Source organism: Ahaetulla prasina, chromosome 1, assembly GCF_028640845.1.
Source record: "Ahaetulla prasina isolate Xishuangbanna chromosome 1, ASM2864084v1, whole genome shotgun sequence".
Classification (NCBI taxonomy): Eukaryota; Metazoa; Chordata; class Lepidosauria; order Squamata; family Colubridae; genus Ahaetulla; species Ahaetulla prasina.
In genome coordinates this window covers 273,021,254-273,045,269 of record NC_080539.1, presented here as the reverse complement: position 1 = coordinate 273,045,269, position 24,016 = coordinate 273,021,254, and the positions used below count along the sequence as shown (strand labels likewise).

General features: G+C 36.0%; 1 protein-coding gene across 2 annotated transcripts in view; it reads left to right on the top strand.

Annotated features, from left to right (window-relative positions):
• IRAG1 (inositol 1,4,5-triphosphate receptor associated 1) overlaps nt 1-23,602 on the top strand; it is an 87,762-nt gene extending 64,160 nt beyond the window's left edge. For both annotated transcript variants that reach the window (XM_058159918.1, XM_058159908.1), the window contains 9 exons: nt 3,294-3,434; nt 4,817-4,948; nt 6,310-6,451; nt 7,299-7,348; nt 8,745-8,843; nt 9,205-9,269; nt 15,010-15,129; nt 16,595-16,717; nt 17,762-23,602. In XM_058159918.1, coding sequence (XP_058015901.1) covers nt 3,294-3,434; nt 4,817-4,948; nt 6,310-6,451; nt 7,299-7,348; nt 8,745-8,843; nt 9,205-9,269; nt 15,010-15,129; nt 16,595-16,717; nt 17,762-18,002 — 1,113 coding nt within the window. In that variant the 3' untranslated portion in view covers nt 18,003-23,602. The remainder of the gene's footprint in view (nt 1-3,293; nt 3,435-4,816; nt 4,949-6,309; nt 6,452-7,298; nt 7,349-8,744; nt 8,844-9,204; nt 9,270-15,009; nt 15,130-16,594; nt 16,718-17,761) is intronic.
• Nucleotides 23,603-24,016: the final 414 nt, after the last annotated feature.

Genomic DNA, 24,016 nt, shown 5'->3' with positions numbered 1-24,016 from the left:
TGCTATATTTTTCAGTTAAAGACTAGATGAAAATATATTTGAAGAATGTTCTCAAAACTTCATTTACAATAAATAGAATATAAAAGATGTCTCTTATAATAACATGCGAACATACCAGATTAGATCAAGAGGTAACAGAAGAATTCTATTTAGCTGCCAGTACTGAGTTATGGAATAGGAATTAAACTTAATTGGGTCTGTGACCAGGATTTTCAAGAAACAAAAATCCTTGATAGAATCAAAGCTTTGGATACTTTTGCTGAGAAAAGCCGACACAAAATTATCTTAACTATCAGTTTCTATGTCTACCATTAATTTAGAAACAGTCACCCAATCAGATGGCCACAATGTAAAAATTCCTAGGTATGAAGAAGTGCAGAGCAAAGGTGAAATTCACTTACTGGTACCTTTCTCTACTGGCTCGCAAATGTGAGCGTGCATGCCTCCTCCATGCTTGTGCAGAGCCTTCTGCGCATGTGCAGAGGGTCAAAAACAGGACATGATGACATGCAGGTGGACGGAGCCTCCCACCGCCAGTGCTACCGGATTGCGCAATCTGGATAGATCCAACTGAATTTTATCACTGGTGCAGAGTCCACTTGAACAAAGAACTGAAGTTTGCTCATCATTCTTTTACAAGAAGCTTTTAAAACTATGGTGCACAAGAGACTGGTCCCTAAGAATTATTACAGCAAAAACCACAGTGCAGGGTTGTTGTTTTCCTTCAAAAAAGCCTTTTAAAGAATATATCTCTCAGGACAATTTCTTACTCAGACTTTCTATTCATTTCTGTAAAGAAAGAATTGGCAATTAAAAATTCAGCTTCAGCAAGTAAGTTTTAGCATTTGAATGGAAGACCATTAAAAAAATCTTAATGCAAAGTAGACTGGGGAATCAGGGAGAAAAACATCCCAGAATTTGAAAACAACCAATCACTTCATAGGTTAATTAAGGGAACTACACAGACTTGTCCATGAAACCATCAAAAGTTTTTCTTAATTGCAAGAGACTTTATCTAACCAGTTTTCCCAATCTGGAATTTCCAGCTGTGATGAGATTGTAATTCCTGAATTCTTAAAGTTATAATTTCAACACAGCTGGAGGATGCTGGGTTATATCACAGAATAAATGTTGCTGATTGTACATAGAAAAACTTTACCCAAATATTAGCATTTTCACACATTTCTATATTTATTTAGCTGTCTAGCTAAAAATGTTGCTAGTTCAGAAAAAGCATTTTCATTTCTTTATAGAGGCTCTTGATTTGACAAAATGTAATAGAAAAAGCAGCCAATAACATGGCAATTTTCACTTAGTAGGCACTGTGTTCTAAACAGAATTGATTTGACCTAAAGCCAAAAAATAAAGGTAATTTAGGAACTACTGGTTCAAAATTCTGAAAATCATCACTTAGTACTACAGCTAAAGTATTAGAATTTTATGGAAGATGTAACTTGGAAGGATTGTTATTGCCAGACAGACTGGAATGATTTATTTCCAAAAGAGAAAATTCTTCACCTTAAGCCTAGTTTTTGGAAACCAAATGGTATTGACATTTTTTTAAAAAATATTTATTCTACACTGAAATGCATAAAGAGGTTTGCTGCTCTAAAGTTTTCTGAAACAAAGTTGGTGGTTATATAAAGATAACAGCAGGTGATTATTGTAGGAAGTAAAAAAACTTTTTTTAAAAATACAGTAAACCATAGAAAAATAGCACAAGCACAAATTACTTAGTACTCCAGTAGCTATAATCAGTCAAAGGCTACAAGTACTGGGCATTCAGCATATAGATATTTTAGAGAGGGGAGCATCCATTCTGTCAGCACACTAATCTTTTTTTTTTTTTTGCAAAAAAATTTTATTTTTCCATAATAATTCCCACAATTTGACCAGTGTACAATACAATCACTTATCCAACAATCAGTCCTATACTCAAATTATACTCAGTCAGGGCTGCTCGACTGCCACTCCCCCCTTTAATCCTTTCTTCCCTTCTCATCCTTCTTAAACTTCCCCCACCACCTTCTCCTCGCTTTCCTACTTCCCCTCCTCTTTCCCACTTCTCACTACCATCCTTTCTAACCCTCTATCTTCTCCTTCTTCTCCTCCTCCTATCCTTTCTTCTCCTCCTTCTTTCCTCCCTACCCACCTACCTACCTACTTTCTTCCTTCTTTACTCCTCTTTCCTTACCCTTTCCTTCGGGAGTGTTTGCCGAGCAGTCCCGACATTACACCATTCCAACTTGTTTAATTCTACCATTATTCCTGTACAATGGCAACCAATCAATTTATAGTCTTCCCTTCCCGCCTCCTTCCCCGAGACTTCCCAGAACAGAATACAGGGTATTGTAACTAACAAACATAATCTAAAATATAACATAAAACATATTCCATTTCACACCATCACACTATCAATTCCCTTCTTTCTTAAACTAATACATAATAATTCCTAACTTCACTCAAAAACTAATTGATATTTTTTAATCTGATACTTATTTTGAATATAATCAATCCACTTCCTCCATTCCAATATATATTTTTCTTGTGTACAGTCTTTCAAGTAGGCAGAAATTTTTGCCATTTCTGCTAAATTTGATACTTTACTAATCCATTCTCCAATTGTAGGTAAGTCTTCTTTCTTCCAATATTGTGCAATCAATAATCTTGCAGCAGTTATTAAATTCAGAATCAGTTTTGTCTCTATAACAGTGCAATCTGAGATTATTCCTAATAAAAAGAACTGTGGAACAATGTCAGCACACTAATCTTATAGCGGTGGGATGCAGTATAGAACCTGCCACCAGAGTCATTCATAGTGAAAACTTTTGTTGATCTTCCTAATATATTATAAGGTATAACTAAAATAGAAATTCAATGTTTAAAAGCTATTTAAGTATTTTAAAAGGTTTGTTTTATTGTCAGAATAGTGCTGCCTTCTTACATTAATTTTTATTTGTCTATTATATATAGTGTGTAAAAGATGGAAGATAGCTATAGCAATTATATTGATGGTCTCTTGCAAAGGCATTGAGTCTGCAGATTAATAACATTTCATATAATTCATCTTGCCACAGCAGCTTCTTTATAATGCCACCCTACATCATATAAAGCAAGTGTGATGTGCGTGTTGTTGTTGTAGGTACCTTAAGCCCATTTCTAGATATATAGGTAGAATATTTTAGAGTAGGGAACAGGACTCCCCTGAAAAGCCAATATGTAAAGTTTGTTGGTGGAAATTAATTCCTTCGATTAATGAAAGGATTCAATTAATTTTTATTTTCCTGCAACAGAATGTATTTGTACAACTTTCATTGGCATTCAGAAATGATAGCTATACATTGGAATCAAGAATGAATCAGGCTGAAAGGGAAAGAAATATTGCTGAAGAAAATACAGAGAAGGAATTAGACAACTTCAGGGGAGCAGTTACGGTAAGACAAAACATGCTGGGAACCTTTGTTGTGTTCTGTGTTATGTATTTTAAAATTTTCAATAGGTTACTTGTTAGATTTCTGTCCTGCCTTTTTTATATAGAAGCTCAAGGCAGGGTACATAGAATTTCTTCCTCTATGAGTTACAACACTGTGAGGTGAATTGGTCTAAGAGAGTGATTGTCATGCCAGGAGCTTCCATGATGGACTCCAAAATCCAAACATTTTTGGAATAATCAGGACAGCCCATTTCAAATTCAAAACAGTACGAAACTTGAATATTTAACATCCTGAAGACCTTTTCTTCCGTCATGAACATACTATCGCTAGAATTTGTATAAGATCAGAAATGGCCTTCAGTGAAAAGAGGTAAATGGGTGGAATGGACAACTTATTTTCTGTCTCTTTATCTGTTTGTATGTCTATTCATCCATTTATCTACCCACCCACCTATCTATCTATCTATCTATCCATCTATCTATCTATCCACCCATCTCAGTTGTTTTGGATCATGATTTCTTGAAATCCAACTACCATCAATTTGAAGTACTATCCGTTTTTAAGAAAATTGATTGCACTAGCAGTAATAATAATTGACATAGTATATTAAAAGTTGCCATGGTTTCTGACTAACAGTTCCCATTTGACCTTTTAAGAAATTCTCAATTGTGAAAGCATGAAGCCATTTTCTAAATTTTAGATCCAAACTTTGGCTATGTTCATTTTTTATGTATAAAAAAGAGCCTAAGAATTCAAATATTTGGAGTTAACAACTACTACTAATAAGGAAAAGTATTGCTAAGCAATTAATTCAGCAAAACATACATTTCCCTAAATGGAGTAAGGGAGTCTACATATTTTCTGACTATCAAGCTTATGGCAAAATATAAGAACATTTTAAATTCTAATCATGAAGACCTATCTTTTATCTCTTCAAGATAAAAAATTCTAACACTACACTAAAAATACAAAAGTATATTGTTCAGGTATTTTATATTTTCTACGTTAATATTGGATTGAAGGAACAAGTGCAAAATGCAAGTAGATTATAGTTAGAAGATGATGATTATTCTTTATGATTTTCTGAGTGAGAGTAAGAGAAATGGATGATAAAAGCCTGCTCATGACTAATCCTTTAAGTAGTTATTTGGATGTTGACTGTCAACAGTATCTTTAGAATAAAAGAAACCCCTTTCACGTTACATTGTATTTTTAAGTTTTTACAAACAAATTAAAACTTACTCTATGGGTGCCATTTTATTATGTTTATTGCAAATTATCCTTTTATGGCTTTATTGCACTTTGACTTTTCAGATTAAAAAATAATTAATTAATAATATTTTTAATTTATAATATAGTTAATATGGAATACTCTGTTTCAGTCTTCAGCTTCCTTGTGGCATCATTCTGAACATAGAGAGATGTACCAGAAATTATTGGAAGACATTGCTGTGCTTCATCGTTTGGCTTCAAGACTGTCCAGTCGGGCTGAAATTGTTGGCGCTGTTCGTCAGGTAAAAACCATTAAAATTGCCAGTTAACTATATTTATTTTATTTTATTTTATTAAATTTTTATACCGCCCTTCTCCCGAAGGACTCAGGGCGGTGTACAGCCAAAGTAAAAACAAAGATATATACAGTTTAAAACAACAATTAAAAAGAGCAAATTTTAAAGGCCGATTATTAAAATTTAAATTAAAAAGTTAAAAAATATTAAAAACCCAATTAAAATACATCACTAATTATGCCAGTCCCGCTTTAATGAATAAATATGTTTTGAGCTCACGACGGAAGGTCCGAAGATCGGGCACTTGACGCAGACCGTCTATATTCTCACTCTGACTTGATTATTGGTCAATCCATGACTGATTCTAGCTTAAAAAAAAGGCCGAAACCCAGATAACAGGCTAATCCTAAAACAATATACAAGTCTGAACAGCCTAAACAGAATTTTTGGTCCATCTAGGCTAGCTATGTCTCTCTCTCTCTCTCTCTCTCTTTTTTTTTTTAACGAACTAGCACCACCTCTAAGGTTTCAGGCAGATGTTTTTTCCAGCCGATAGTCAAATGGCTTGTGAGAACATAGATCTAAAAATTTCTTACAATCCAAAATAACCTTATTGTTTAAGCAAGTTCGGACTGAAGGCATTCAATTTACTAATACAGGGGAAATGTAAATGAAGATTCACACAGAATAAATTGATTAAATAAGGTAAACTAATCAGTAGATTGCAAGAAAAATGTACATAATAGAAAGGTTTTAAAAATGTGGTTTAGTTGGCATAAACAATTGTTGATCCTGAAGATCTAGCCTCCAAAATGGAGGATCTCAGAATATCTGATACTTTTAGAGTATTTGGGATCAGATTGCATCCAGGCAATCACCTTGAATAGTATGATAGCTTCTGCCCTTAATGGGTCATAGATTTAAAGACAGAATTCGGATACTGTCACTCCCTGAGGAACGTTTATTTGAATATTAATAACAAAAAATAAAAAAATAAAAATGACATTCTATACAATGGCATTCTCATTACAATATGTGCCAAATTGGCAGGGTCTCCTTTTGAGTAAAATCATATAGCTAAAAATTGTTATATACAGTAGAACCTCTGGCCATGACCATAATTCGTTCCATAACTTTGGTCGCAAACCAATTTGGTCGTGACCTGAACCTAATTTTGGAAATCTGATGCTTACAAAAAAAATGGTGCAGAAAGGGAAATCAGCTGCAAGAAAAAAATTGAATTTTTTTATCACAACCTGATATGGTCATGGTCAGAAGTGTTCATGACCAGATGTTCTACTGTACTGCTATTTCCTTGATATCGAAAATATACCTTTATGTGTGTTGTTCTTATCTATTTCTTCCAGGAAAAACGTATGTCAAAGGCCACTGAAGTTATGATGCAGTATGTAGAGAATTTAAAAAGAACATATGAAAAGGATCATGCTGAGCTCATGGAGTATAAGAAACTTGCTAATCAGAATTCCAGCAGAAGCTATGGTTCTCCAGGTAAAACATCCTGAGATTTTAAACACATCTTTGCATTTATGTAAAACCTTTATTTGCTCTCCTACATAGTTAAAGATAATATGGAATGTCCCAAGATGCTTGCCATAGTTTTAAGAAATCTTAAAATTGCACCGAGGCCTTTGGGACATCTTGTGTATATAAAATACCTGATAAATAGAATATTTATTTATTGAATAAAGTTGTGCATCTTGATTTAGCGGGAGGGAGCCCCAGGCTTTAAAACTAAGTACAAACAGGCTTGGTTAGTATTTGTTTTAGAGATTACTAGAGAATTCCAGAGCTCAGAGCTAAAATGAGAAGTGAACAATAACATGGAAAGAAGGCAGTGGTAAAGCTGTTATTGAATTGTGGCCATAGCTATGAAGTCACCTGGAATCAAACTCCACTTAAATAATACTGTATTTTTCTTTTTTTTTAAATCTTGATTTAAGTATCTTCAGAAAAACTGAGATTGTAACACATTCAACAAAAATGTCTATGGGGACTCTCAGCCATCCAGGTCACGGTTGTCCCAAAGGTGATTTTTCAAGACGCAACTGGGCTTTCTGGTTTCACTTCTCATCCAAGAAGCTTCTTGGATGAGAAGCGAAACATCTTCAAAGAAAAAAACGGAAAGCCTAGTTACCTCTTGAAAAAGCACCTTTGGGTTCAACCAAAATGATAATCCATATTGATCACCGTAACAATATTTTATCATAGTTTATAATAATGTTTATGTTGATTGATATGAGCCTTATTTTCAATATAAAACAGTCTGTTAAATAATATGTTTTGCGTTTTCTACCACTATTTTCTCCATTCAATTTTGTTTTATATTTTGCAACAGATGACGGTGTGCCTCGGACATCAAGATCCATGTCTCTTTCCATTGGAAAGGTATGTTTCCCAATTTTAATAAGCTGTTTAATGCACTATTTGCATAAGTATCCATACTGTAAAATCTGTTAACTAAACCTTTAGTCTAAAAAGGTGTGGCTCAGGCTGTAAGAAGCTTGTTATTAAACACAGCTGCCTGCAATTACTGCAGGCTCGAGTCCCACCAGGCCCAAGGTTGACTCATCCTTCCATCCTTTATAAGGTAGGTAAAATGAGGACCCAGATTGTTGGGGGGGGGCAATAAGTTGACTTTGTATATAAATATACAAATAGAATGAGACTATTGCCTTACACAATGTAAGCTGCCCTGAGTCTTCGGAGAAGGGCGGGATATAAATGTAAATTTAATAATAATAATAATAATAATAATAATAATAATAATAATAATAATAATAATAATAATAATAATAATAATAATTATTATTATTTTTAAAAAAACCTGTGCTCTTCTGTAACTCTCCTTGTCCAATAAGATGAATCAGGCAACTACTTAAGAGAAGACTCATGGTGTCCTAGGTAGGATATTTCATCCCAAAGAGTTACAACACTCGCAAGCCAGCTTGTGATCTTATTTCCAAATTAGCTGCAATGCAGAATGAAGGTTCCATGAAGTTGATTTTTATCCGAAAATGCAGGAGGTCTGCAAAACGTGGGAAGATAGTTTCCCCATTTGAGAGAATTGTTGTCTCATCCTTCCTCCCAGTTTTGGAATATTAGCCTGAGGGAAATGTTGGCATGATAATTTTATTCTCCCCCTCACAAGCCCACATAAAGTGATTGAAGTAAAACTGCTGATACACTGTCACTTTCCCCTGTGTCTTAGGCAAGGGATGAGACGTACAAGAAACGTACAAAGCACCGGGCTGCTTAGATTTTTGGGTTTGTTTGTTTGTTTCCTTTTGTTCAAATTTGTATTGGGTGAAGACGTGAGATTTTTACTGCTGCAACAGTGTGAGGCAGGATAGTGATTGAGAAATGGAAAGAGTGAAGTGTTTCAAAGAAAACATAAATTTAACATAATATATAATTTGGCCCTTAGGAAGCCACTACATTAAGAACTTAGCTATCGGAAATAGCAGACCTAAGGCACCAATTGGGAACCAACTCCACTGGAGACAATTAAGTTTGCTTCTGAATAAACATGTATAAAACTATCCTGCACTTTACATTCTGTGAGATTTCTTTTAGAGAGGTGTTATGGAGCCGTAGAAACTATTGCCGCTGCTTGAAAGTTACAATAAAATTACTTTGTGAATCTTATGGAGTTGTACAGCAACTGTATCCTGAAGTCCCATGGTTTCCTTTCCGCGTGTTTTGTTCTAATCTGTTTAGTTGTATTTCTCATGAAACTATCATAAATGTCTAAACTGAAACATAACATGCTTTTTTGTTTTAGGTGCCTCGAAGGAGAGTCAGCGTTGCTGTTGTTTCAAAGTTTGAGCTCCCAGGCCAGTCACCTAGCCAGTCGCCCGTACCTTTGGTGTCATCTTCCCTGGTAAAATTCACAGTTGAAAAATTATATATAAATACACTTTTAAAGAATAAAACTTTGATTTCAATTAATTAAAAATACCATATATTCTAAACCTGGCATATATAAAGGTTCATGATAAATTAATGATTATATTTATACTCCAAACAAATATAAGTATGCAGTTGGGTGAAAAAGTGTCTTAAAACTCTCAAGGAAGTACTTTTCAATCTTCTAGTTTATACTGAAATTGTTGTCTATTAGATATTAATTATTTGGAAAACACACAGATTATATTTTTCATGTGATCACAGTACTCTCATATATTAAATGCAATTTATGCTTTGATATTTGAATGAAATTGAATGAATATATTTATTTACAGTCTGAATCATCAAATGGAAGAAGCAATTTGACATCAACTCCAGTCTTACCTGTAGTTACAGAGAAGTGAGTACATGAATATTCATTTCATTAAGATTTATACAGTAGACAATTTTAACTGGCATTAAAATATCTCTTTTTTTTAAAAAAAAAAAAAGCAAGGCAATATAATACAGCTCGATAATCCATACAGTAATAAATATAGTCATATGGTAAATAGTAATACAGCAAGGGCTCAACTGTATTACTATTCTTAAATATATATTTTGAGGAACAAATATAATTATCTTTTTGGTAGAATATTTGTTTTTGCATTAGTATTCTAGGAAAAGAATATGGTTGGGCGTACACAGTTTCTTTGTCTGAATGTTCAGAAATAAGGCCAACTTTGCACGCACACAAAAAAGGGTATGTAAGACTAAATCCTTAAAAATGGGGAATAAAGTAATGTCATATGCATGAAAACCTTGTGTTTTAGAGAGAAATTGAGTTCATTGGGAATTAACTATCCAATTAATTTATATAAGATTATAGCTTCATGCTGTGATGAGACTCATAGTCTCATGGTATTCTGTCACTAGCTCAAGTCAGCATTGATTGTATCTGTTTCTTAATTGCTACGTCCCACACATAGAGTTAAAATGGCTCATTTAATTCAATCACATCATATTTTGCTCAGAGCAGAAACCCAACTTTAAAAATCTCCACAGATGGCTCTTCAGCTTCTAATTGATTGTTAGAGTTTAATAGAGTACATCTACACTACATCATTTAGATCCCCTATTAACTAGCAACAGTAGTAGAAATATAGAGTAGTTAATTAAATCCTACACTAGATTCAGATGCCAAATCTGCTATTTCCTATCAATTCCTTTTATCATATTTTTACAAAGCAGTCCATACAGGCTGCTCATTTTCTAGTGCTTACTAGATCTTATATTACACAAACTTGCCATATTTTATGCGAAAACACACTTAGAGGCAAATCTGACAATTAAAGAATAATACCCAGGTATCAGCAGTCATCTCAGGAAATTTTGTCGGTGACCTCAACATGTCCAGTGAAAGCTTATCCTATAATAATTTTGTAAAAAGTGTCATTGAATTTCTTTTGATGAAAGATTAATCTGACCACCTTCCTGGAAACTGCAGATATAGTGAACACATTTTAGATTTTTATGTTTATTTTTTTATATATATATCTTGCTTTTCCAGCTATTTCACTTTTCTTCAGGAGCCTTTTAAACATCAAGGATGAACACAAATCAAAATTTTGAGCTAGAGGAAAAGAAGATGGATGGATGAATGAATGGATAAGGGAAAGGGAAAGTGGAAGGGGGAGGAGAGGAGAGAAGTGGAGAGGAAAGAAGATGCTTTCCAGAACAAAGCCAAACTTCAAAGCATGAACTTCAGTCAGATTTGCAATGGCTCAGTCCACTCAATCAATAAGTCAATGCACAGATTAAAACCGTGCCAAGTTGGAAGCATTCCTACATATATTTGCTATGATTTTAAAACCATGACTTAACAACATGGACAGAAATCCAAGTAATGCAAGCAAAACCAGGAAGATTCTTAAATTTTTGATGTGCCACAATACCTGATTGATCAGATGTCTTTGTGAGAGGACTAACTTTTGCCCATGTAGAGATCCATTATCTCCATTGATGAGTATTTAAGACAAGGTAAGAAAGACTGAGCGCCAAAGAACTGAGGCCTTTGAACTACAGTGCTGGAGAAGACTCCTGTGAGTCTCTTGGACTGCAAAGTGATGAAACCGGTCAGTCCTAGAGGAGATCAACCCTGACTGCTCTTTAGAAGACCAGATCCTGAAGATGAAACTGAAATACTTTGGTCACCTAATGAGAAGGAAGGACTCACTGGAGAAGAGCCTAATGCTGGGAAAGATTGAGGGCAAAAGAAGAACGGGACAACAGAGAATGAGGTGGCTGGATGGAGTCACTGAAGCAGTAGGCATGAGCTTAAACAGGCTCCAGAGGATGGAAGAAACAGGAAGGCCTGGAGGAACGTTGTCCATGGGGTCGCAATGGGCCGGACACGACTTTGCAACTAACAGCAACAACAACAACAAAATGCTTTCCTCTTGTGGCTAAAGATCTTTTCATTTTGGTATCTGATTAGATGTGTGTGTGTGAGAGAGAGTAGCTGCTAAGCTGAATTGATTAGGACCACTTTTTTAAAGGTGGGACCTTTAAATAAATAAACTACATCACTGATAGTGGCAGCAATATAATATAACATTAAGTCTCATTTGAAATCATTCCAAGATAATATGAATGATACAGTAGTTTACTGTATTCCTGCATAAAGATGCTTAAATATCTTTTATTTCCTTCATTTCCAAAACATAGCCAAGCCAAGAGTGTCATGTTTTGTCAAAAGAATGCTGTTAGGAATACAGGATGTTCTATGTTTTGGAACAGTGCATGAACGTATTTCCTAGAAAGTCTGTATTATACTGGCAGTTATTTTCCCTGGACAAAGAATTTGTCATCTTCAGGAAATACAGCACATTTGAAAAAAAAAAAAAAGATTCTGCTGACGTTTTGGAATTATGACTAGTGATTTGTAAACTAATACAAAATAATGCTTCAAAGGCTCCTAGTAAAGTGCTTTATGTCTACTGTACTTCTTTCTCTCCATGACAAGTTCTGGGGTTTCTTTTTAAAGACAGGTTTCAGTTAGAGGGAAAAGAAATACTGGAATCTGGGGGGAAAACCTGCTTCCCTCAAAATAAATAAATAAACTACAAGTACCTGGGGTGGGTGGGTGGAAGTGTTTTTACATTTGTCCTTGTATCACTTATAATTTATTGTTTTTATTTTCCCGCCTATTTTTATATATAAGCCATAGTTGGGGAACTTATAAGTTGTCTCAATAAATAAGAAACAACAGTTGGGCTTTGGCAAAGCCTGAGTTACTTATGAGTAATAATTGTTTTCAACAAACAAAGCAACAGTATAGTCAATAATATTCTATGGAGATGATTCTTTGTGTGACTACCAAAGACTCCTAAGAAATTCCTTCAAGTTAATGGGGTGGCCTATAAATGAACTGTAAGTGCTTGTATAAAGGACTTTGTGTGAAGAAACTCTACCATTCACAAACTATGGTGGAAGTAACTATGAATGTACAAATCAGTGGTGGGTTTCAATTTTTTTTTCTACCAGTTCTGTGGGTGTGGCTTGGTGGGCATAGCATGGCTTGGTGGGCATGGCTTGGTGGGCATGGCAGGGAAAAGATACTGTAAAATCTCCATTCCCTCCCCAATCCAGGGGAAGGTTACTGCAAAATCCCCATTTCCTCCCAATCAGCTGGGACTTGGGAGGCAGAGAATAGATACGGGCAGGGCCAGTCAAAATTTTTACTACTGGTTTTCCGAACTACTCAAAATTTCTGCTACCAGTTCTGCAGAACTGGTTAGAACCTGCTGAAACCCACCTCTGGTACAAATTAAGGCAAACCGTCATGTTCTTAGTGGGACTTTTAGGTCCAAAAAGCTTCTAGGTCCAAAAATAAGGATGACAGGATGTGATTTAAATCTGAACAAACAATGAGCAACTACCTATCAAACAAAGACTATTAGAAAGGGCAAATTTGAAGGAAACAATAAGGGGGCACAATGGCTCAGTAATTAAAAAAACTGAGACCCAAAAGCTGGGCAACAGGATGAGCTTCCATTCTTGCCCCAGCTCCTGCCCACCTAGCAGTTCAAAAGCATGCAAATGCAAGTAGATAAACGGGTATCACTTTGGTGGGAAGGGAACAGTGTTCCATGTGCTTCAGCATATAGTCATTCTGGCCTCATGACCACAGAAGCATCTTCGGACAATGCTGACTCCCTTAGCTAAGAAATGGAGATAAGCACCACCCTCTAAAATTGGACACAACTGAACAGGGAAAACCTTTACTTTTATCTTTAAGAAAACAATAAGAATTCAGGTCTGAAACAACTGGGTATAAAATACTGTAACTTTAATGTATCTGTACAGGTATTAGGACTATTTGTCAGACCTCTGTGAGATTTGATAGGCTGATTTACAACTTGTATTCTGTTAAAAATTTCTAACTCTCCTGACAATTCAGCACTCTTCCCTGCAGTAGAACAGGAATGGGCAACCTCTGACCAGGCTTTATTTGGCATATCAAGAGTAGTTTGTTCCAAAAATGGATGAAGTGCCGGGGGTGGGGGGAGAAATGATGAATGGGGCTCAGCAGCCATCTTCTGCAATCTGCAGTCCCCATATCATAGTTTATGCATTCCTGGCATGGTGTGACTCAACTGTTTTCAGGCAATGAAAGAGACAGAGGATTACAGCAAGACATTTTAAGATTCTCTGTTTGCTTTATAGTAGCAGAATGTCCTGAGGAAAAATGAGAGAAGCAACTTAAAACTAAGGAGACATTTCCTGACAGTTAGGACAATTAATCAGTGGAACAACTTGCCTGAAGAAGTTGTGAATGCTCCAACACTGGAAGTTTTTAAGAAGATGTTGGATAACCATCTGTCTGAAGTGGTGTAGGGTTTCCTACCTGGGCAGGGGGTTGGTCTAGAACAGGGGTCACCAACCTTTCGGACCTCAAGGACCACTAAATTTATAATTTTAAATCCCGCGGACCACTAATATGAATTTTTTAAAAAGATAAATAGTATTTAGTGCAATATAAAAAATACAAATAATTTTCTGTGGACCACCAAAATTTTCTCACGGATCACCTGTGGTCCATGGACCACTGGTTGGTGACCACTGGACTAGAAGATCTCCAAAGTCCCTTCCATCTCTGTTATTATTATTAAACCCAATCTCTCCTTTCCTTTTCTTCAAGCAACAATCAGCTTGGTAAACAGTAATTTGTGGGGGGGGGGTTCATTTGAGGCATGTCAGTTGTGTTAGTTATTATTTGAAGGGGGTGCAGCTATTTTTGTATGTTGGTACAAAGCACAGCAGGCCAGGTGAGATAAGATGAGTAATATAAAATAGGTATCTTCTCAGAACTGGCTGCATCTGATGGAGGAGGAGGAACTGACAGAGGATTAAGAGTGGGAATTTGTTGCCTAAATAATGTTTAAACTCCTAAATGTAAAGAACAGACTTTCCCAGGAAAAACTTTCCCAAGAATTTTTGCTTTTTTATACATGCCTCCAGGAGACAATGGGCCCAAGAAGCTGTGATATGAATATTTGGTACAATCATAAAATAAATTGGACAAGATGAGAAACAGCTAGATTGTATTCCTGTGGGTTGTTGTTTTTTTAAACTTCTTTTTAAATAAGAGCTGCATGAGTTACTTGTTCTTGGAGAAAAACATAAATTATATATCATTTTGGGTGAGTTTTACTTGGACAATTTGCAGAAATGGGTTAAAGTGTAGGCCTGATCTATCTTCTCTAATTTTGCTCAGAGTACAAAGCATGTAATGTTTGCTGAATCATGTTCTATCTAATCAAAAGTGTAAAATTCATCATTTTCTCCAATTTTGGTTGGCTTAGGTGGTGTTTTTGTAATGCTATGCGAATGAAATTAGCCTTCCCTAGGAGTATTGTATCTGGGCTGCAAAATAGCAGCAAATAGCTATAGAAAACTCTGCCTTTTTTTTTTTTGTAGCCTTAGGCTTTCAATCCCAAAGGTGAGAAGGAAGGAAGGAAGGAAGGAAGGAAGGAAGGAAGGAAGGAAGGAAGGAAGGAAGGAAGGAAGGAAGGAAGGAAGGAAGGAAGGAGAGATACCTCATGCTCCTAATATGCAACCCAAATAATGATGCATCATTTTCTTTTTAAATCTCTTAGTGCAAAACCAAACAGCGACCTGGATTGTGAGCAACCTCCTTCAGGATCAACAGAAAGTGGCTTGGAAGAAATCAGCCCAGAGGCAAAAGCCAAAATAGAAGAGGAAGCATATAACAAAGGGTGAAAACGTGGACATTATCACTTAGGGGTTTAGTCACTTTTGTTGCCACTAGTTTAGATAGTAATGGCTGTGTGTTGCATTATTTTGAGAGGACAGCACATTTACACCATTATATAAACTGTATACTCACTACATTACATTGTAGCCAAGTGCCATTTCTTCAGTGTTGTCAAATGGAAAGATATACTTAAATTTTTACAAAATGTGAGGGGGTGTACTCACTTCTGCGACATACTGTATTTTAAATCTTTTCTTCAACCCCAGATCTAAAATCAGATTAGATTTTAGAGACCACATATCCCCATCAATATTCCGGCTGCAGGCTTTATAAAAATGAACTGAATCCTCACTGCTGCTTTTGTTTCTGAAGGTGTACAGTTCCTTATTCTGGTCCATGAATTCATACATCAGGAATGAATAAATTTGTTGTACAGTTGCCAAGTCATGTCTGACTCTTTGCAACCCATGGACCAAGTAATAAATGTGGCAGGGGAAATAGTTCTATGATCATCTATATATCAAGAATTTCAATGTTCTGGAAGTCAACAATTTATGGACTAGGGGTCCAAAAAGAGAAATGACACACAATATAATTAAGAAATCGATTCTACTCTTTTTTTCTTCTTTTAAGGAGGTAACATTCTGAGTTCGCCAATGGATTTGGTGGCACAAAAGAATAGAGCTGAACTGAATTGTGGTTTCCCAAACTGTGTTCAATTTTCAGTTCACTAGTAACATACTAGTGTAGGAAGTTAGCACCCACCCCTCTCCTAGAAGAATGAAGTATTTTAGGAAATATTAAAAAGGGCAGAAGATTATATTTCCCTGGATAAGAAATGGAGAAACATGTTTTGAAGACAAAGCAACTTCCTGCCTCCCCCCACCTTTATCAATGGCCCAGAGGCAGAAACTCATCCCCCCACCTTTGTCAATGGACCATCATCTGCAACACAATAGGACCCATCTAGCAACAGAAATTCACCACATGACACCTGGGAAGATTATATCAGCCAGCAAGGCTAGCTAAGACCCCCACCCTCTGGAGCCTGACAACCAATCAAGATACTCTTCCTGTGCCCCAGGAAGTTCAAAGCTTAGAGAGAGCATAAAGCCAGGGCCCGCACAGCACCTCGCCCTTTTCTGTTCAGGAACTCAAGCCATGTGAACCTGACCACCATTAAACCATCTTTTCAAGCAGTCTCCATGTTTCCAGTGTCTTTTTCCCCACTTGGAACTGAACCCAGATGGACATTTCTTCCAACACTAGTTATTGCTATATAATTTTTTATAAAAGTAGGGAGGTCTAAAATGTTCATTAAATATTTCCTTGTCCCTGAAAAATTCCAAATTGTGTCCTTTTAGTCCTTTTAGGAAATATCTGAACTGCCCCTCCCCAATCAGTCAATCTATTGATTTCAGAGAGGTTCGCTCAGCTCTAATCTTATCATGAATCTATACTTACAGCTATCAGGAAGGCCTAAAGAAAAACAAGGAAAGTGAAGAGCTGAAAGACAGTGAAGAGAAAATTCATGAAAAACTCAAGGATTTTTTGCCCATGGAAAATGACAAGAGTACCAAGCCACAGAGGTAAGGACATTGCTTATTCATAATGTAAAGGAGACTATTTTTTTCTGGTTAAATAGCTATTCCTATGTGGAATTTCCAACAATTGAACAGATCAGGATCAGGATTAAAGTACTGTAGTTTATTTTCTGTTACCTCTTTTTTTAAAATACAAAACTAAAACAAAACACGGCAACCCTTCTTTGCATTTGTAAAACAGAAGGTTTGACATCAATATTGCAGAAACATATACAGAAATAATTCTGGGTGACAAGGCAGGCTAATTCATTTTGCGGATCATTCATCTGTTACTTTAAAAACAAAACATAACAAGTTGCTTAGAAAAAGATTTGGTAGTAAGGGGCATTCTCGAAGATGAAATGCATAATTCTGGGTCAAATACTGCTAAAAAAAATTCTGAGAAATCTTTCAGTTCATATAATCATTGGGAGGAAGGGAGTATGTTTATGTAGTTTTTGTGATATTGTGTTAGGCTTCTGGTTGTCTGAATTTCTATAGATGTTTTTGTGAAATGGGTGGTTATATAAATTAGCTAAATAAAATGAATGTTGGATTTAGGTCTCCTGCTAGAGCAGAGGGTTGGACTAGAAGACCTGCAAAGATCTTTTTAACTCTGTTATTCTGTACTTTGTGTTGTTGCTTTTTTAAATTATAAAGTCACTACAGCCATTGAGAACTTCGGTGGCTTTGAATACGTAATAACTTTTGACTGTAGCACTGATTCTGTATTTGCTATTTAGATTGCTACTTCATTTTTCTTTCTAATGCCATTAATATAAACTTTAGAAAGAGACTTGTATATTATATAAATCCTTAGATTTGAGCAAACAAGAAAATCCAAATGTATAAAGAAGAAGAATTGCTGCCATAATACTGACCACCCTAGTTGTTATATTCAACAGAGGACTGAATAAATCAAGTATTACGTCGGAGTCTTAAAGGAGATGGTAGCATTGTAGGGAGTAGAAAGGTTGTGATTCGGAATGCTTCCAAAAAAACCTCATTTTATTGTTTTTATTTACTCCTCCCCCCCACTTCATTTTACAGCAAACTTGAAGTTGTTATCCATTATGTACAGATACTGTATCCCAAACTGCATAAACACTGGAATGTGCTCTGGATTGTAGCAGCCATTATTACAGTTTTTGCTGTAGTGCTGGGAACCTCCTGTTTATACAATTACTTCTTCTCCTATACGGAGAGATCAGATGGAGCCCAAGTGAAACCTGCCTGCTCTGCTGCCCATCGGTACTCTTGGGGAAATTCAGGACTGCAACATGACCAGTAACAAAATCACGCTGGAGGGGTGGGGAGAGGGAGAACCCATTGAAGAGACAACAGGAATAACCTTTTCAAAACTTGAGATGAACAATGCAGAGTGCTGTCACTCCTGTGATGGTTACATGTAATCAACAACCCACTGCTTCGTTTCTTTTGTGTCATCAGTTTTGTGAATGCATTGTGGTTTTTAATTATCCAGCCACGCCAGCCAATAAATCTTGTTTTCTCTGTTACGGTAATTGTTATTTGATTGATGTGCCTGAATATTGGAAGAATTGTATGGGAAATACCAAGATAGCAGTCGATCAAAACCTGGGGTAGAGAAGTTCATCAGTGGAATGTGAAGTCCATTCCTTCTATAGAATGTCACAACAGACTTCCTGCTATATAAATGTTAGCATTAATTCTTCCTATCAATTTCAGCTTGGCTGTTGTTCACTAACATCTTAGAGATCTGCATTTGATCTCACAGTCACAGGGATGAGCTAATGCTAAAACTGCAAAACTCTGAAATGTTTTGTTATAGGCAGATTCCATACTTATGAGACAAGACCCTTTCTACCTTCACCACAAAAAATAGGTGACAGGCAGGCTAGGGGCATGTTTTTTTGTTAATTACATTTTTTTTAAAAGTGAAACTTTACAAAAACTACATCTGTAAAGTTCTACCATGTTCCAATAAGATGAAATAATATTGTAGTAATAGTTAGGTTCACAGATCATACTAATCCATATTTATTTTATTGCATTTTATGGAATAAACCATAGTCGGCTAGATTTCACACCTCGGTCCAAAAATAGGCCGATGAAAACAAACTAATTTTTGCTGAGTGTGTAAATTCAGGCAACGTGTTGTATGTATCAGTTTGCAAACCATTGCCTCATAAGTACAGATAGTCCTCAACGTACGACCAAAACAGAACCCAAAATTTATGTTGCTAAGTGAGAAATTTGTGAAGTGAGTTTTGTCCCATGTTATGACCTTTCTTGCCACAGTTGTTAAGTGAATTACTGTAGTTGTTAAGTTCTTAAGTGAATCTGGTTTCCCCATTGACTTTGTCAGAAGGTCACAACAGCTGATCACATAACTCCAGAATAATGCAACCATTATAAATTGTCATCAAACTTCTGAATTTTGATCACATGACCTTTGGGATGCTGCAATGATCATAAATGTGACAAGTGGTCCTAAGTCAGTTTTTTCAGCGCTGTTGTAGCAATTGCAATAGCACTTAGACTTATATACTGCTTCACACTGCTTTATAGCCCTCTCTAAGCAGTTTGCAGAGTCGGCATATTGCCGCCAACAATCTGGATCCTCATTTTACTGACCTCGGAAGGATGGAAGGCTGAGTCAACCTTGAGCCTGGTGGGATTCGAACTGCCAAATTGCAGACAGCTGACAGTCAGCAGAAGTAGCCTGCAGTACTGCATTCTAACCACTGCGCCACCATGGCTCCTCAACTCCTCCTTGTAACTTCAGATGGTCATTAAGAGAACTGTTGTACGTCAAGGACTATCTGTATAGCAAACTTGAAGAACTGTATTTCTGGTGAAGTGTGAGGGTGAGCAAGGCAAGGAGGTGTGGGTTTTAAATGACAAATGGGGGCATTCTTACAAAGTACTAATCAATTAAATAAAATACCTAGGGTTTCCTCCTTATTTTTGCCATTTCAGAACTAAGATCTTAAAATCCAAACTAAAAGTAGTTTAAGAGATAGAATGTGAACATTTGCCTAATCTCTGTTCTCTTTATTCTGGTGAACCAGGAGGTCTTTTTCCCACAACAAAATAAGCCATGATTTGATTTGGCTTTGGCTTAGTATGATCAATGAACCCTGTTATGGTTTATCGTTATATACACATCAGGCTGAGGTTTGTTTCTCATTTTTAAAAAAAATCGTGTGAAAATGCTGTTAACACCTCAACAGCAAAACTCCTTCATATTCTGTAGTGAACATTAACATACACAATTAAATCTAAATGTCTGGAACAAAAGACAGCTTCTTAGTAGGTTGGCAGGAGATGCTGGGTGATATGTGATTTCTGCTCCTTGGAATCAGAACAGAAGATTTTTGTTCCCGAAAGTATAAATAGATTTCCTGACACAATTCAAAGTTAGGAAACATCAAATTGCAGGCATAACTGCGCATTAAGTAAAAGTCAACTGAATAGCACAAATAGAAGTGCTTAAAGATCAGAGTGAAAGAACGGCTCGCAGTTCAGGCATTCCTTTCTGGTTCATTTCAGCTACTGAAAATATTTTAAAAATACTGAGCATATTTTTTACTAATTTGTAAAATTGTTTCTTGGCAAAAACATGATGCATGCTGAGAGCTCTTCTCACAAATTGACTTGCGTTATTTGGTGTACGAAAGGGGCTATTTGACAAAAACATTCAGGATATGAACTTTTTTTTTTAAGTGTGTATGAGGGTGAGGTTCCGTCCTACCTCATGTGGTTGGACGTGAGTGACTTGTGGTCCAAGGCTAATAGGCAGCTTGCAGTCCCCAGAATCCCCTAGATCAGGGGTGTCAAACCTGCATAATCACATTGTCGTCACGTGATGTATTGTGACTCCCCCCCTCTTTGCTAAACCGGGGGTGGGCGTGGCCAGCACATGACACATCTGGCCCACGGGCTGTGAATTTGACACCCCTGTCCTAGATGGTGCCACCAATCCAGAATGAAAAAGGAGGCAAGTTCTAGCAGCATTTGCGGGGAGGTTTTTTTTGCCCCCATAGCTGTTAAATGGGTATGACAAACCTCTTTAAGGCTTAAAAGCACTTATTAAAAGTACTTATGTGGATCTTCACATTTTCCAAATTTCAAAAAACAAATGAACGATTGTGCATAAAATGATTGGTCCTATCACTTACAATGTTGTCAGAATATTCCTGTAGCATTCAGGCTGAAGCACATCGCAAAGCAGAGATCCAATATGGGAAAAACAAAATCTTCCATTCTGTTCTACACCTTGAGAAGTTCAAAAAGGCAGAGCCCAGAGTAAAAATTTAGCCCTAGATTACTAGATAGCTGTCCTTCAAATATAATAAGCAGGAAATAGGTATGAAATTGTTTGAAGTAGAAGCTTCTCCAAAAAACATAATTTTATGTTTTATGTTATACATAATGCAAGTTTTATGTTAAGTAGTTTTGAATACCTAGAGGTTAATAAGTGAGGCGGCTACCACTGATGCTCAACATAACTTGGTGTATAATTTTAGCATTGGATCAATCTCTAAAGGGCCATAGGTAAATAAAATAATGGCATTAAGCATGTTGAGTAAGGCTAGTGAGAATGTGTATTATTGACTGTCAAACTGGAAGAGTGAATGAAAGAGGCTGAGGAATGAAATCAATTGCTGTCCTTTGAATTAAGTAACTTCACTAATAAGATATATCTACAATACAGTTTTCATTTCATGTAACAAAAAAGATCGTAAAATGCTTTATAAACAAAACGTTAAACATGTTTACTCAAATTAAGAATTAATGGGCAAATAAAAAAATGTTGGAACAATTGATTCATCCTATAGAGTAGAATATTATATGCAAAGTGAATGACTGTCTTTACAAGGCGAAGTACTTAGACAAAAAGTTTTTTTCTTCAGCTATCTCCAGACTATTACTTTTTCATTAATAGGATTTGAAGTCACCTATAATTATAACGCTTAAAATTAGCTCATTGGTGGTTATTGGCAGACTGAGAAACAAATAAGTAACCCTCTTTTGTGAAAAATAATTTTTAAAAACCAAATCCTTGTTTCAGTACATCAAAACACAGACATTTTTATATTTTCAAATTTATAAGATTTATACACATAATTGACTAGATCATCTTACTCCATTTGCACCAAATAAGTGCTATTTCAAGGTTTGATTGGTTGGGGTTTTTCCCCCCCTGAAGTGCAATATTTATTTATTTGGCTTTAACAAGACACATTTGTTTCTTGTGCACAGCACTGGTATTTTAAGTAGGAGGAATTCAAGCGTCACTATTTTTTTGTTTAAAACTTGTAAGACTTTGCACAGGTGTGCTAGTATTGTACTGTATAGCATCACATACTTGAGTTTTGGAAATAAAAACATTGTTTCAGAATCTTTTGAGTTACTCATATGTGATTTGATGTTTGTGCATATAATAACAATTCCTGTAGAGAACACATTGAGAAGAGGAAGAGAAGAGAAGAGAAACTAATCAGCATACATTAAAATGAAATTTCATTGCATTGCATTCAGCTCCCAAACCATTAGATAACCATTATGCTTATACCCACATACACAGGCATGTATGACACAGAGGAATTTTAGTATGAACATACTAAGATTTTTATTCTGCCAGATTTTGCTTTATTGGCATAGAATAAACACTGAAGATCACAATTGTTCTGTCTTCATAGATAGGAGCCTTGCCCATAAACCGACAAGGAAGCAAAAAATGATGATTGTTCATTTTCAGACTTCCTTTGCGTTTTAAAGGCATTTTGTATCATTTCTGGACAGGACTGGCCGATAACATTTTGTTGTCTGAGGCAAAGCAAGTGGTACCTCCACCCACAGGATGCACGGTACCTAAGGCAATTTTGGAACAGAGGTCAGAAAACTGAGCAAATACTACTTTCGATCCCTACTATTGTCAGTTCCAAAGCTGACAACTATAGTCAAAATTGCTTTCACTTAATGTATTTGGGAAATGATATGAATAAATGTTGCTCAATTAGAACTCTCAGTAGCCTCAACTAGAATGGTGAGAGTAGCTGGGATTTGTGGTTAAATAACCTCTGGAAGCATAGTGAAGAGAAGGACCAGGGGAGACATGATAGCAGTGTTCCAATATTTAAGGGGCTGCCACAGAGATGAGGGAGTCAAGCTATTTTTCCAAAGCACCTGAAGGCCAGACAAGGAATAATGGATGGAAACTGACCAAGGAGAGATTCAACCTGGAAATGAGGAAGAACTTTCTGACAGTGAGAACAATCAAACAATGGAACAATTTGCCTTCAGAAGTTATGGGAGCTTCATCACTTGAGACTTTCAAGAAAAGATTGGACTGCTATTTGTCAGAAATGGTGTAGGGTCTCCTGCTTGAGCGGGGGGCTTGGACTAGATGACCTTTAACAAATTAACTGTTAATCTGTTAAACTACATAATGGTGTCAAATAGTAATAGTCAAAGTTGATAGGACTCCCAAATTTTAGAATGTGGTCAAGTAACGTAGTGTGGAGAACAGACTATCTGGTCAGAGACACATAAAATGGATTTTTTTAACATACCTATTTACTGAAAAATAACAAAACGTTAATTAACTGAAATATAGCTAAAAATATAAAATTATATTGATAACATAGGATATTAAAACAGATGGGACTTGGGAAATTAAAAGCTTACCCTAAGTAAAGATTTTTGGGTTTCAAAAGAAATGGAGGGCCTCTTTTTTGGCAACTTCTTAATTCTAGGAGGAGCAACCAAGAAAGATCTGTCTTGGGTCAAAACTGGCCAAGTATGTATATTTAATCTGGATATTTTTAGTGTTTTTATGGTTTTGAAATGTTTTAGATTTTTAATTGTCACATTTTTAAAAAAATTGTAAGCCACTCAGAGCCATTGTCAGAGATGGGTGGCTATAGAAATTGGTTGGTTGGTTGGTTGGTTGGTTGGTTGGTTGGTTGGTTGGTTGGTTGGTTGAATTAATGAATGAATGAACATCCTCATTGCAGTTTCCTAAGTATATATTTCCCCTTTTTCTGCATTTGCACAATTGACAGGCCTTTCTATTTTTTTGTTAAATCTGAAGACAAACTTCTATGGTAGGAAACAGTAAGAAATGTAGCATGCATATCTGGTGCTCACTTGGTCAGGGAATGTTGGTTTAGAGTATCCTGACATTTCCCTATCCATACTCTTCCTCATTGGCTTTGTAGGGTCTTGGCAGCTGGAAATTGTAGCAAGTATCATCTACAGTACACAACTATAATTTTCCCACCTGTTTTAAAGTTTCTTATTTACGTTTTCTGTCTC